Here is a 15348-nt window from a genome sequence, read left to right as displayed (position 1 = left end):
GATAAATGTATCTATGTACTGGCTCACTGGAAAACTTCAGAAATTCATATAGACATGTGGGCTCAGCTACTCAGCAGCCCCTCTGCCTGAGTGATAATTCCTGGCATCTTGATACCTGAGTGCCGGACAGGTAGCCATTCCAGAAATAATCACACCCTTTTGTCTTCATCTGGGTTTGTTAACTTGGCCGGGAAACAGGGAAATATAAATATCTCTTTTGTTGCACTTGTTGGGTGTTTGGTGGAGGGCAAGGAGAACCATGGGGCAGGGTCCAGGATGCTCAGATTACTTCCACCAGACCTCCCCTTTCATGATGTAACCGTGATGCATGAGTGATGTAGTTTGGGGGAGTGTAACATGGGGATTAGCAGCTAATAAAAGTTTGGGGGCTCTTTTTGTTCGGGGCTTCCATCTTGTTCCACCTTGTGGCAGGTGGGAGTCCTGTCGGGACAGTCTTCAGTAAAGACCAAACCTACTGGCTGCTGTTTTGCTCTGGTATTCCTGGCTGGAGTCCTTGTTTTTTTGTCCAAGGGAGCCCTCAGATTTCTCCGTTAACATGAAAAACAAAACTATAAATCAGGCAGGTAGCAAGGGCACAGTTGCACGTGGGTGAGAATAACGAAGGCCAGTGTGTGTTGTACTCCCAAGTGAACATGCACAGGGGCTGAGCGAGTTAAGCTAAGTAATATTTTGTTTCTTGTTCCTGCACGTTGTTCCAGACGGAGATGTTGATTCTGTTGAGTCCGTCATTTGCCATGGTTAGAATACTGGACCCCAGGGGTAGAATTGCAGAATTGGAAGGGGGGGAAACAGCCATCTAGTCAAGCCCCATGCAGTACAGGAATCACATTGCTGGTTACTTAAAAACAACTCAGGACAGAGGCGCTGGATGCAAATTTGCTTGGGCAAATTAAGACTGCAAGTGCCTGGACCCTCTCAGGCTTCGCAGAGCACCCAGCTCTGTTGTTAGCAAAGTAAAACAATTGTGTGGGGTTTTTTAAAGCAAGGGATGTGGGAGGGAGAAACTGGGTCTCAGTGCGGAAGACCCAAGGTTCTAGCACCCCAATATCTGTTGGAACAGAGAGAAGGTTGCAGATCTCCACTCCTTGGAACTCCGGTGACCTCAATCAGGACTAGCCACACTGTTAGCTTAACAAACACCACACCAAAGATATTGTGATGATAAGTGAGTAGAACCCTCAAGCAAACTGCCCAGATCTTTGAGGAAGGGAGGGAGGGGCATACATATCAAACTAGGCCTGTAGGTGAGACTTATCTGCTTGTATTTAAAAATGTTTTAGATTTTGAATGTTATTTCTAGAGAAGCAAGTGCAATCCCAAACATACCCTACCCAGCCAAAAAGCCCCATTCCCCAAATCCCATCACCAACAGCAAAGATTCACCTCTCACTGTGACGCAACTCAGGCTTTATATATATCATATATAATTTCTCCCCATATATAGGATCAGCCACCAGCCCTTATTACCCTCTTTCTCATTTAAAGGTGGGAGGAAGCAAGAAAGCCATTTGTATCTCTTTATTTAGTTTTTTTTCCACATTGAGATACGTATTACATTACATTTTAATGGGACCCCGGGCACTTTTTGAGCAGAGGGACCCCAAAAGTAATCAGAGCGAGAAGCAGAGCCAGAGACATCAAGACAAGTCCAGCCAGCAGCCCAGGCGCTGAGAGGAATCCTGCAAATGGGGGGGGGGGGGAGAGAGAGAGAGAGAGAGAACAAGTTCAACTTACATCAAAGCTGTCATAAGGCTGCAAGCTCTTTTACTACAGTGGTACCTCGGGTTAAGAACTTAATTCATTCTGGAGGTCCATTCTTAACCTGAAACTGTTCTTAACCTGAGGTACCACTTTAGCTAATGGGGCCTCCTGCTGTCGCTGTGCCGCCTGAGCACAATTTCTGTTCTCATCCTGAAGCAAAGTTCTTAACCCGAGGTACTACTTCTGGGTTAGTGGAGTCTAACCTGAAGCGTCTGTAACCTGAGGTACCACTGTATTGATTTAGGGAACTTGCCTCCAAATAAACCTGGAGGGCTTCATGCTGCAATCTAACTTACATTTTTGGTCAGTGTTAGACTTGCAGTAAGCATCTTAGAGCGCTGTAAAGCCCTCTCTGTAAAAGATCTGATGTGAAAGGAATGGGCTCTTGGTTCTCTCTACAGTGGTACCTCGGGTTACATATGCTTCAGGTTACAGACTTCGCTAACCCAGAAATATTACCTCGGGTTAAGAACTTTGCTTCAGGATGAGAACAGAAATTGTGCTCCGGCGGTGCGGCAGCAGTGGGAGGCCCCACTAGCTAAAGTGGTGCTTCAGGTTAAGAACAGTTTCAGGTTAAGAATGGACCTCCAGAACGAATTAAGTACTTAACCCAAGGTACCACTGTACTTATATCCAACTTGCATTTTTTGTAAATAAAACACAAACACCCGCGAGCCTCCAGTAATCTCTTCCTAAAGGAAGTCCCTGGAAGTTCTAAGCATAGCAGGTTTATGTGGGATGTTGGGGGAGAAGGATTAAGCCAGGAGGAGGAGAGACCCTCCAGCTCAAAGCCCCAAAACCTCACCCTGAATGCTTTTGCCTAGAATGCACCCCCCAAAACACAGCCTGGAGAGTCACTTATTCCCATGCTGTGACCCAATTCCTTGTTTCCAGACAAGCTATCCAGGTACTAACCTTTCAGTGCAAAAAGAAGCCATCCCTAACTAATCACACATTACTATCACTAGCCCCAGAATTTTATTCTAATTTGGTAGCTAGATTCCTGAATCAAATTCTCACTCTACCCTGACCTGCATTCTTGAAATATTTGCTACTACTAAAAAGGAGGAGGAGGTACTACCGTGTTCTTCTGGAGATTCCGTTGTTTCACTTTGCTGGGCCGAAAGACTCCTTGAGCCCATGTATGCATCACGGACGAAAATAGGGCCAATCATCACGTCAGTCTCTAGTTCCTTCACCAGCTGACCTGCATTTTGAGCAAGGTTAAACTTACCTATCAGTAGGTCAGCCTCACCCCTCTCATTTTGGAGACCCCTGCACAGAACAGATTGGCTTCCCCACCAACATGAATGGAACGCACCATGCTTTGTGGATACATCTCTGCCAGATCTCCTTCCTCTTGCCCACCTATCCCAGGGGTTGAGCCTCCTCGGCTGTCCTCCAGTGACACCACAGTGCCCAGTCTCACAGCAGGTGCAGATCCCCTGGGTACCCTCAACCGGAATCCACCTGGAGGGATGGGGAAAAGGAAGAGAAAGGCCTATATTACCTGCAGAATTGGTTTGCTTGGGCAACAAGCTCAAATACTCGACATAATTTTGTTAGACGCCACACCACAATCTCTGGATAGTGAGATTATGAGTGCTGTAATGTAAGCTGCTTTGAGACTTGAGTGAAAAATGGCATGGAAAATAAATGGAATGAAATTTTTAAAATGATGTTACTGCCGGGTTGGGTGGGTTGGAGGGAAGCTTCTGGAAACATCACTAGCTAGTTGTTTCTTTGACAGCCAACTATTTAGTCCTGTAGAAAGGTCATTGGCAGGCTTAAAGGTAAAGTAAAGGGACCCCTGACCATTAGGTCCAGTCATGGCCGACTCTGGGGTTGTGGCGCTCATCTTGCTTTACTGGTTAAGGGAGCTGGCGTACAGCTTCTGAGTCATGTGGCCAGCATGACTAAGCCGCTTCTGGCGAACCAGAGCAGCGCTGGGAAACGCCGTTTACCTTCCTGCCGGAGTGGTACCTATTTATCTACTTGCACTTTGACGTGCTTTTGAACTGCTAGGTTGGCAGGAGCAGGGACTGAGCAACGGGAGCTCACCCCGTCGCGGGGATTCGAACCGCCAACCTTTTGATTGGCAAGCTCAATAGGCTCAGTGGTTTACACCACAGCGCTACCCGCGTCCCCTTCATTGGCAGGCTTGGCTAGGGCTATTAACATAGAATCAGAGAACTGTAGAATTGGACGGTTCATCTAGTCAAAGCCCCTGCACGAATCACAGCTGAAACATCCCTGACCGGTGTGGCCACCCAACCTCTGTTTAAAAACCACCAATGAAGGGGAGTCCATGCTGGCTCACTCACATGTTATTAGCTTGGTTGAAGGAGCAAGCCTTGTTTTCAGGATCAGGGGCCTGGCTGGCTGCAGTCACTTTCAGGTGGCAAGTGATGTAGATCTGGAGAAGCCAAGTAGACAAAAGAAAACTCCATTAGACATTCTAGGTTTCAGCTCAAGGAAGGCTGTGCAAGACGAGGCTTCTCACCAGCTCTTGAGGATGTCCTGTAAATCTGAAAACGTCCACCGTGAACTGGAGCAAATCCTCCTTGAGCCTTGGAGACACAAAGGCGGAGCTGGAATCTGACCTCCCATCAACAAGGCAGCTAAAACACAAGGAAAGGAAAGGGAAGGAAGGAAGGAAGGAAGGAAGGAAGGAAGGAAGGAAGGAAGGAAAGAAAAGAAAGGCTGTCAGAAGAGAAGGGCAAATCTGTATTTCAGTTTCTTCCTCGTTTTTTTCTTCCACTCTTAAGTTCCATTCACATTTCCCCATCAGTTTGCAAGCTTTTATATATATATATATATATATATATATATATATATATATCCCTCATGAAAAATTGCCAGCATTTTAGTGACAATTTCTTCTATTAAATATATGCCTTTGCATCCATTTTCCATTAGTATACATGTTTCTGCAAAGCAATTTTCCTGGTATTATGTATGTCAATTCCTCCAAATATATGTATTTTTATTCACACTTCACATGCATTTCTTACACATGGAGATGGATAATTGCACTGTAAAATTCAGAGAATAGTGAAGTTCTCAAAGGATGTCTTGCTTCAGGAAAAGCAAGTTCGGCAGATTTGCATTTAAATGCAAACAGAATTAACCCCTCCGCCCATCCCTAGCTGTCAGCAATACAGTGGTACCTCGGGTTAAGAACTTAATTCGTTCCGGAGGTCCGTTCGTAACCTGAAACTGTTCTTAACCTGAAGCACCACTTTAGCTAATGGGGCCTCCCGCTGCCGCCGTGCCACTGGAGCACAATTTCTGTTCTCATCCTGAAGCAAATTTCTTAACCTGAAGTACCATTTCTGGGTTAAAAAGGGACCCCTGACCATTAGGTCCAGTCGTGACCGACTCTGGGGTTGCGGCGCTCATCTCACTTTATTGGCCGAGGGAGCCGGCGTACAGCTTCTGGGTCATGTGGCCAGCATGACTAAGCCGCTTCTGGCGAACCAGAGCAGCGCACGGAAACGCCGTTTACCTTCCCGCCAGAGCGGTACCTATTTAACTACTTGCACTTTGACGTGCTTCCGAACTGCTAGGTGGGCAGGAGCAGGGACCAAGCAATGGGAGCTCACCCTGTCGCAGGGATTCGAACCACCGACCTTCTGATTGGCAAGTCCTAGGCTCTGTGGTTTAACCCACAGCGCCACCCGCGTCCCTATTTCTGGGTTAGTGGAGTCTGTAACCTGAAGCGTCTGTAACCCCGAGGTACCACTGTACTTCCTGTAACATGAGGTTCTTGGCTGCCCTAGTCCAAGGGTGGGGAACTGGCGGCCTCCAGGCCTGGCTCTGCCCACATGGCTTCCCCTTTCTGCTCTTTGTCTCTTCTCCCTCACAGCTGCTGGCCTGCCCAAGGGCATAGTGACTGGCAGGGACAACCCTAGAGAGCTCCTACCCGTTGTGGTCAATGATGGGATATTGGGGCGTGGCATCCCTGCTTGGGCTCAGCGTGGCGACACAGTGGTTGACAAACAGCCTCAGAGGAAGGTGGTTCTCTGCGTTCACTTCAGCCTGGATGTACATCACGTCTCCCAGCTGGTACGTGCCGGAAGCTCTCTCAGCGCTCCAGTCATCTGAAAGACAAGAGAGTTGCAGAATCTTACCTAGAGGGAAATAAAGATATCCAGTACAGACCTCAACACTGGTTTGTCCTGTCCAAGGATGCACCATCATCATGGCAGCGAAGAGTTAGACTACGGAACTCCCTCCCACAAGAGGCAGTGATGGCCACCAATCTGGAGGGCTTTAAAAGAGGATAATAATAATAATAAATTTTTATTTATACCCCACCCTTCCCAGTTCAAAAACAGGGCTCCGGGCGGCTAACAACAAATTTAAAACACTTAATTGTAAAAGCAGCATAAAATACAGTATAAAAACATGAACAACAATAAAATTCAAAATTCAGAAATCAATTTAGGGGAAATAAGCATTAGGCAATCCCCAGGGCTAGCTGGGTGAATTGGTCCTACTTGGACCAGCGAGGAGACCAGGGGAGAATTAGCTGTGGGGTCTCAGAGCGGGTGATCGTCATAAAAGGGGAGGGGGAGGGAAGAGAAGGGAAATAAAAGATTAGGCTGAATTCAAATTAAAGGCCAGGCGGAATAGCTCTGTCTTACAGGCCTGACGGAAGGAGGTTAAATCCTGAAGGGCCACAGTCTCATGGGACAGAGCATTCCACCAGGTCGGAGCCATCACCGAGAAGGCCCTGGTGGAGGATAGTCTGAGTTCTTTAGGGCCCAGGACATCTAAACTATGGGTATTCTTGGACCTTAAGGTCCTCAGGCAAATTCATGGAGAAGGAGAGGCCTATCAATGGCTTTGATGAGCAGCAATGGCTAGGCTCTGCCTCCTGAGTCAGAGGCAGCAATGTCAGCTGCTGGAGGGAGAGAGAGGACTCTTGGGCTCATGTTTAGCTCCCTGAAGGGCCATAAGACTATTTTATAGTCTATTATTTCCTTTTTTTATATCCAACGCTGCTTTTTGCCTTTTATCCCTGAAGCTTCTTCCTTCCTTCATTGATGTCTGTAACAGAACAAAGGCCAGTGGGGCCTCTTTGCAGGGAGGTGTCAAGATTGCTACAAGGCCATAAAACAATAAATAAACTCTTCTTTTAGCAGAGCAGGGCTGTGAGAGAGGGCTGTAGGTGGCTCAGGCAAAGAGAGAGAACGGGTTGCTATGCCGACTCCTGAAACAGGAGGAGGGAGGGACTGGAAATACGTAAAATGAGGAAGTCAGTCCAAATATGGAGAAACGAAAGCTAAATTCTATGCCATTTCTCGTAAATCACATGTTTTCTTGGAAATCAAATGACCATCCATCCTAGAGGGTATAAAAAGGCTGGCAAGCCCAGAGAGGGAAGGCAGGGCAGGCAATGAGCATTAGCCTGTCTGTACCTTTTTTGTCATGGCAAAATAAATGATTATTTTACTGCTGTCAATTGACTCTTTGAAGCGACTTCTGACTGCTCTTAGGATCACAAGGAACAAAAGGGAAGGCCTTTCATCCCTAGTATCCCACCAGCATCTAGTTGGCTACTGTGAGAGCCCATGGCCTCACAGCAGGTTCTCTTTATATTCTTAATAATACAATGTATAGAACAGAAATATTTCTAAGCTCTAAAAAGATTACGGTCACATCTGTGCCTAAAATTTAAACTCTTGTTTATCAGAAGATAAACTCTTGTCCCAGGCCTTTATTTATTACATTTAAAGCACACACACACACCCCAATCCTGGGAACTATAGTTTAAGGGTGCAGGGAATTGTAGCTCTATGAGGAGTCACCTACAGTTTCCATGATTTGTGTGGGGGAGAGGATACAGCATAACAAGGCTCAAAGCTATGAAAACCGGCTCAATTAACAACATTTGAATTGTATTTAAATTGAAAAAGGAACAAAAGTAGGTAGTATGTCAGCTGCATTGATCAAAACCAGGAACAGAGGAAAAGGAGGCAAGTATGTAAGGTGAAGCAAAAAACAAGGCTATTCAGGAGCAAAGTTTCAAGGGGGAGTCTAAAAGAAAGGAAGGCCTGCAGCGAAAAATATTTTTTTAAAAATAAAGATTGCCAAATAAAGTTACACTTCACAGAGGCCAATGGCTTTCAGTTCAGTTAACCACATTAGACACCCCCAGATCCAGACACCCCTCAGGAGCAGAAAAGGTAGAACCCATCACAAACAAGTGACCAGATAAAAACCAACAGGGAGTTAGGACTAGATGGCCATTGCACTGCCAGCTTTCAGGGGCTCCTTTGGTGTTAGTGGCCCCTGCTTGGCCCGGCTGGCAGGCTTGCCTGGCTATGGTCACTGCACCCAGTAGCCCTGGGCAGCCCTGTCTAGCTACCCTCTTTTGATTCCCACAGAGTGGTGCTTGGCCAGGGATTCTTAGATCATGGACTGCATTTTCTTGAAGATGGACTTCTGGCAAGCGATGGGCTGCACCTCACAACGGTTGGGAGAAATGTTTTTGCCAAAAATCTCAGAAACCTCATCAGGAGGGCTTTAAACTGACTAATGTGGGGGAGGGAGACAGTGCTCCTGAAGGTAGGAGTCTATCAATTGATGAAGATGATCATCCAAATGTCATAGACCAAATGGAGCAAACAGCACGCAGACCTAGTGGTGGGAGGAAAAAATCCTTAAAAAAGAGACATGGGGGAATGATTAATGGACTTCAATGTCTGTACACTAATGCGCAAAGCATGGGAAATAAACAAGATGAGCTTGAGCTCTTGGTACAGCAAACTAAATATGACATAATAGGCATCACTGAAACCTGGTGGGATAAGTCCCACGATTGGAATGTAATAATGGGGGGATACAATCTATTTCGGAGAAACAGACCAGACAAGAAAGGAGGGGGAGTGGCGTTATATGTCAGGGATGTGTATACCTGTGAAGAGATCCAAGATTTAGAACCTCAAAGCCAAAGTGAGAGCATTTGGGTCAAAATTAAGGGAGAGAAGAATAACAGAGACCTCATTGTGGGAGTTTACTATAGATCCCCAAGCCAAACGGAGGACATAGATGATGCCTTCCTGGAACAGATGGCCAAGCATGCAAAAGGAAGGGAGATAGTAGTAATGGGGGACTTCAATTACCCAGATATTTGTTGGATGTCAAACTCAGCCAAGAGCATAAGGTCAAACAGATTCCTCACTGGCCTTGCAGACAACTTCATTGTCCAGAAAGTGGGAGAAGCAACAAGAGGAACAGCCATTTTAGATCTGGTCCTAACCAATGTTGATGACCTGGTTAGTGGGGTAGAAGTGGAAGGATCATTAGGCGTGAGTGATCATGCTCTTCTGAAGTTTACTATACAGCGGAAAGGAGCAGCCAAGCATACTAGGACTCAATTTCTTGACTTTAAGAAAGCCGACTTCATAAAACTTAGGGAAGTGCTGGGTGAGATCCCATGGACAGTAATACTAAAAGGAAAGGGAGTTCATGATGGCTGGGAGTTTGTTAAGAGGGAGATAGTAAAAGCACAATGTCAGGCAATACCAATGAGACGGAAACATGGAAGGTGCCTAAAGAAGCCAGGGTGGCTATCTAAAGAACTTTTAACTGAGTTAAGATTAAAAAAGGATGTGTACAAAAAATGGAAAAGGGGGGAAACCACCAAAGAGGAATTCAAACAAATAGCCAGCACGTGTAGACACAAAGTCAGAAAAGCTAAAGCACAGAATGAACTCAGGCTTGCTAGAGAGGTTAAAAGCAACAAAAAAGGCTTTTATGGGTATGTTCGTAGCAAAAGGAAGAACAAAGAAACAGTGGGGTCACTCAGAGGAGAAGATGGTGAAATGCAAACAGGGGACACAGAAAGGGCTGAACTCCTCAATGCCTTCTTTGCCTCAGTCTTCTCCGATAAAGAAAACAATGCCCGACCTGAAGAATTTGGAGCAAATGATTCAGCAAAGGAAACACAGCCCAGAATAACTAAGGAGATAGTACAAGAATACTTGGCTAGTTTAGATGTATTCAAGTCTCCAGGGCCAGATGAACTGCATCCAAGAGTATTAAAAGAACTGGCAGATGTGATCTCAGAACCACTGGCAGTCATCTTTGAGAATTCCTGGAGAACAGGCGAAGTCCCGGCAGACTGGAGGAGGGCAAATGTTGTCCCTATTTTCAAAAAGGGGAAAAGAGAGGACCCAAATAATTACCGCCCAGTCAGTCTGACATCAATACCAGGGAAGATTCTGGAGCAGATCATTAAGAAAACAGTCTGTGAGCACCTAGAAAGGAATGCTGTGATCACCAATAGTCAGCATGGATTTCTGAAAAATAAGTCATGTCAGACTAACCTGATCTCGTTTTTTGACAGAATTACAAGCCTGGTAGATGAAGGGAACTCAGTGGATATAGCCTACCTTGATTTCAGTAAGGCATTTGACAAGGTGCCCCATGATATTCTTGTAAAGAAGCTGGTAAAATGCGGTCTTGACTATGCTACCACTCAGTGGATTTGTAACTGGCTGACTGACCGAACCCAAAGGGTGCTCATCAATGGTTCCTCTTCATCCTGGAGAAGAGTGACTAGTGGGGTGCCACAGGGTTCTGTCTTGGGCCCAGTCTTATTCAACATCTTTATCAACGACTTGGATGATGGACTCAAGGGCATCCTGATCAAATTTGCAGATGACACCAAACTGGGAGGGGTGGCTAACACCCCAGAGGACAGGATCACACTTCAAAACGACCTTGACAGATTAGAAAACTGGGCCAAAACAAACAAGATGAATTTTAACAGGGAGAAATGTAAAGTATTGCACTTGGGCAAAAAAAATGAGAGGCACAAATACAAGATGGGTGACACCTGGCTTGAGAGCAGTACATGTGAAAAGGATCTAGGAGTCTTGGTTGACCACAAACTTGACATGAGCCAACAGTGTGACGCGGCAGTTAAAAAAGCCAATGCAATTCTGGGCCTCATCAATAGGAGTATAGCATCTAGATCAAGGGAAGTAATAGTGCCACTGTATTCTGCTCTGGTCAGACCTCACCTGGAGTACTGTGTCCAGTTCTGGGCACCACAATCCAAGAAGGACACTGACAAACTGGAACGTGTCCAGAGGAGGGCAACCAAAATGGTCAAAGGCCTGGAAACGATGCCTTATGAGGAACGGCTAAGGGAGCTGGGCATGTTTAGCCTGGAGAAGAGGAGGTTAAGGGGTGATATGATAGCCATGTTCAAATATATAAAAGGATGTCACATAGAGGAGGGAGAAAGGTTGTTTTCTGCTGCTCCAGAGAAGCGGACACGGAGCAATGGATCCAAACTACAAGAAAGAAGATTCCACCTAAACATTAGGAAGAACTTCCTGACAGTAAGAGCTGTTCGACAGTGGAATCTGCTGCCAAGGAGTGTGGTGGAGTCTCCTTCTTTGGAGGTCTTTAAGCAGAGGCTTGACAACCATATGTCAGGAGTGCTCTGATGGTGTTTCCTGCTTGGCAGGGGGTTGGACTCGATGGCCCTTGTGGTCTCTTCCAACTCTATGATTCTATGATTCTATTCTATGATTCTATGCTGCAGATACATTTAGGGTGGCCAGATCCAGCTGCCTGGTGCTTGCTTGGAAAAAGGTGAAAGTGCCTCCTGCCCCCAAACTCCCTTGCCTCAGCAGTGGGCCCTGCCTGGTGCTGCCACCCTACACTGAGCCAATGGCCTGTTTTGTAATTTTCATGTACCGTTCATTAAGCGCAAGGAGAAGCCCAGCCTGTGTTCTGCGGAAATGGTGGAGCTGAAGGGAGCCCAAGTTGGCTTGATGGCGTCACTGCTCACGTTGCTTCTCCTGGAAAGAGAAATAAATAAGGTGAAAGGCCCCTACAGATGTGGTTCTCAAAGTGGTCAAATGACTACTAGACCTTGTATAGCTGGTATCACTGGATCAAGTTCATCACTTTTGTTGAATTAATGAAAGCTTTAATTGGATTTTGAAGAAATGAGCAATAAAAATTCAGAACCGTAACTATTATTGCATTATTATCTTCCTTAGACCAGGGACGCGGGTGGCGCTGTGGTCTAAACCACTGAGCCTAGGGTTTGCAGATTAGAAGGTCGGCAGTTCGAATCCCCGCAGCCGGGTGAGCTCTCTTTGTTCAGTCCCAGCTCCTGCCAACCTAGCAGTTCAAAAGCACGTCAAAGTGCGAGTAGATAAATAGGTACCACTCCAGCAGGAAGGTAAACGGCATTTCCATGCACTGCTCTGGTTTCGCCAGAAGCGGCTTAGTCATGCTGGCCACATGACCTGGAAAAACTGTCTGTGGACAAACGCCTGCTCCTTCAGCTCATAAAGCGAGATGAGCGCCGCAACCCCAGAGTTGTTCGCGACTGGACTTAACTGTCAGGGGTCCTTTACCTTTTTAAAATCTTCTTTAGTGGGTCGTGCAAAGCATTATTCTGAAAAGTGATTTTCATAGGGTATGATAGGGGCACTAGGAATGAGTTTATGCAACCGGGGGGGGGGGGGTAGCCCAAAAATATTTGGGAGCCACTGCCTTGCTGTGAATGTGAACGGCTCCTAGGTGCCTGCCATTGCCGCCATCTCCCCAACTCACCTTGGATAGTGACATTCAATAGGGACTTCGGCTGGGCTGGTTCGCATGACAACTGCATTGGCGCTGGGACTAGGCTTATAGTATAAGCTTATGCTGTAGACCAGGGATTCTGGAGTCATCTGGAGGAGGGAATGCAAGACGACCCATTGAGCCTCATTGTGTACTTTTAGTCCAAGGATAATTTAAGACCACAGGTGGGCAGAAGTACTGCAGGAGCTTCAGGAAAATTGTCTAGATGCTGGTACCATCATTATTAGAATGGCAAAAATGACGACAACTATTAGAGGCCATTCAAATCAGAATTAAAGAGTGGGAGGGAGTGAAGGAATGTATGAAAAAATATGGTTCCGGAACTGGAATATTAATAGATAACGTGTAAAACATGCAGGAGTCAGCAAGGAAATAATAAAAGAATCAGCTGAACAATGATTAAATTATAACACCACAACAAGATGGAAGAAGGAAAAAAAAGATCACACATGGGTGAAGGGGAACGGGGGGGTATAGGGGAATTTGAAATAATATTTATAATATAAAAGCTTTAATATAAAATTTCTAACTGTTATATTTGTATACAGCAAAGAGAAGTTTAGAGTAATTAGGTATATTTTAATTTCATTAACTATGTAATAGGTTTATGTTAGAAAATGGATATGGATGTTGAATTTGTTTGCAATTTTTATTTTTTTGGTTTTGGATTATTATTATTTTTAAAGAAGATTGTCTAGATGCTTTGCGGTGGATTAGAGAAAGTTTGACTACCCAATGTCCAACAATAGCAACAAATAAAAAGCCTTCCCCCTCCCTAGAAAAAAAACTGGCTTGCTGAAAAACAAACACTTGGGAGAAACCAAGCATTTTGTGTCATTGGCCCAGTCCTGTGAAATGCTCTGCTAATAGCAATTCAGAAGATGTCCTAGTTGGAAAACTTAAACATTTGCTGATAGGCTAATGCAGAAAAAATAAGAACGTTCTGCAAAAGTCAGCTTGTGATTTGTGACTTTGTATCTATCCTACTGTTGTAAACCAATTTGATTTTTTTAAAAAAGTAGCAGTATAAAATATTAAAATAAACACAGGAGGGAATTTTTGTGCAAGAGGACTTTTGAGATTGTTTCAGCTACTGTTTACAAACACCTGGACCAAGGATGTGTAAGGAGTCCGTTGGGAAGATGTCAGGCCAGAATGCTTCAGACAGATAATGATCCACAGAGCCTAATCTAAGTCTCCTAATAGAGTCCTTTTATCTAGATTTCAGGGACGCGGGTGGTGCTGTGGTCTAAACCACTGAGCCTTGGGCTTGCCAGTCAGAAGGTCAGCGGTTCGAATCCCCGCGACGGGGTGAGCTCCCGTTGCTCAGTCCCTGCTCCTGCCAACCTAGCAGTCCGAAAGCACCTCAAAGTGCAAGTAGATAAATAGGTACCGCTCCGGCGGGAAGGTAAACGGCGTTTCCGTGCACTGCTCTGGTTTGCCAGAAGCGGCTTAGTCATGCTGGCCACATGACCCGGAAAAACTGCGAACAAACTCCAGCTCCCTCGGCCAATAAAGCGAGATGAGCGCCGCAACCCCAGAGTCGTCTGCGACTGGACTTAATGGTCAGGGTCCCTTTACCTAGATTTCAGTAGCTAGAAAGCCTTGTGCAGTTTATATTCTCCCTTTCAAATTTGCATGCCAAAACCAGCTAACAAGCAACTGCACAAAGTGAAATAGCTGTTGGCTGAATCCAAAGATTAAAAAAGGGCGAACCTCAGGACTAGCCCTCAGGTGATGTAGAGGAGGAGGAGCAACAAGGAAGAATTTGATTCATTTCACATGTGAAGACATCTGAGAGGGCACCATGTTCCTACACCCAGGTTTAAACTTTTCAGGATCTCGGCATTTCACAGAACCTATTGTAGTTTCAAAGAACCCAGGGTAGCCAGTGTCACAATAACCTGATGGGTAAGGATTAGGCCTCTTAACTGGACCCCAGGCAAAGCCATTTAACTAGCCTGGAAACAAATGCAGAAGCATGCATAGGATAGGTCAACATAGGTAATTAATACAGAGTTACCTGCAGGATGCTGCCACACTGATGGAGCCCAACGTCGAAGATCACTACATCCCTGGCAGCATCATAGGAGGTGTAGTGGCAGCCCGAGGAGCCCAGGCTGAGGTCCGTTGCCTGGATGAGCCTTCCAGTCCCAAACAGGTCCCTGTTCACTGTTACTACCACTTGGGCCTCTCCACACTGCACAGCCACAGGGGCGAAGTAGGACAACGCTCTCACCTGGGAAGCATCAACCCAAGCCCAGGGAGAGGAATCAGGCCAGGAGGGAGCAGGGGACACAGGCCTGGCAGTTCTCCAAATTGAGTTCCTCGGAGCAAACTGCCAGGGGTCATAAGAAGCAACCCCCCAGCAGAGCAAGACAACAGCCAAGTTTGCCCCAAACCCCATTTTGCTTCTTCAAGAAATCCAGCAACAAACACGACTGTTCTCTGCAAACCTTTATATCCCACCCCCAAAGTCCACTCTCACCTGACTCAGATAATGAGGAACCCAAACACACCTTTTGCTAAATGCAAACTCTGGAGGAAAAAAGGAAGGAACTAAAATTAGTCTCAGGTGCAAGTCAGTGCTTGTTGGGGAAAGCTGTAGCAGACAGCAAATGGAGGTCAACTAGTCCCTGAATTTATTATTATTATTTTTGTTTATTAAATTTATATAGCACCCTTCATTTGTAGATCTCAGGGCGGTTCACAACATAAAAATACAATATAAAAAACACAGAATGCAGAGTAAAACTAAGAACAATACGAAACTAATAGCTCCACCCGCCACACACATTTTAAAGGGCTCTGAAACTGAAACCGTTCTGAAACTGCTTTTGAACTGACATAGTCTGGAGCTGCGATATTAAATTGGGTTGGCTGCTATATCTGCATTAGGGTGATCTGTTGCATGGTAGAATTACCGAACTGTAGGGCTGGAAG

At 45.7% G+C, this 15348-nt stretch overlaps 1 protein-coding gene across 2 annotated transcripts; it reads right to left on the bottom strand.

Annotated features, from left to right (window-relative positions):
* Positions 1 to 1524: 1524 nt before the first annotated feature.
* Positions 1525 to 14983, bottom strand: LOC308484850 (zona pellucida sperm-binding protein 3-like). 2 transcript variants are annotated; one of them, XM_081020099.1, is made up of 9 exons: positions 14429 to 14983; positions 12376 to 12494; positions 11506 to 11609; positions 5708 to 5885; positions 4286 to 4403; positions 4107 to 4198; positions 3104 to 3252; positions 2861 to 2989; positions 1525 to 1700 (listed from the first exon to the last, which is right to left on the bottom strand). In XM_081020099.1, exons 1-9 carry the CDS (start codon positions 14810 to 14812, stop codon positions 1585 to 1587), a joined length of 1389 nt encoding a protein of 462 aa, XP_080876225.1. In that variant the 5' UTR covers positions 14813 to 14983; the 3' UTR covers positions 1525 to 1584. The 2 variants fall into 2 exon arrangements, with proteins under 2 accessions (XP_080876225.1, XP_080876226.1); XM_081020100.1 differs by having other exon boundaries at positions 2864 to 2989.
* Positions 14984 to 15348: the final 365 nt, after the last annotated feature.

The sequence above is a fragment of the Podarcis pityusensis genome (assembly GCF_964106645.2).
Source record: "Podarcis pityusensis genome assembly, chromosome: 9".
In the NCBI taxonomy this organism is placed as follows: Eukaryota; Metazoa; Chordata; class Lepidosauria; order Squamata; family Lacertidae; genus Podarcis; species Podarcis pityusensis.
This window is presented reverse-complemented; position numbering and strand designations above follow the sequence as displayed.

Coding starts and splice junctions, on each gene's coding strand:
- LOC308484850 (XM_081020099.1), bottom strand. CDS start 14,812: ATGGGGTTTGGGGCAAACTTGGCTGTTGTCTTGCTCTGCTGGGGGGTT. Junction 4,199..4,285: donor CAGGACATCCTCAAGAGCTG/GTGAGAAGCCTC, acceptor TGGCTTCTCCAG/ATCTACATCACTTGCCACCT. Junction 3,253..4,106: donor TTCAACCAAGCTAATAACAT/GTGAGTGAGCCA, acceptor CCATCCCTCCAG/GTGGATTCCGGTTGAGGGTA.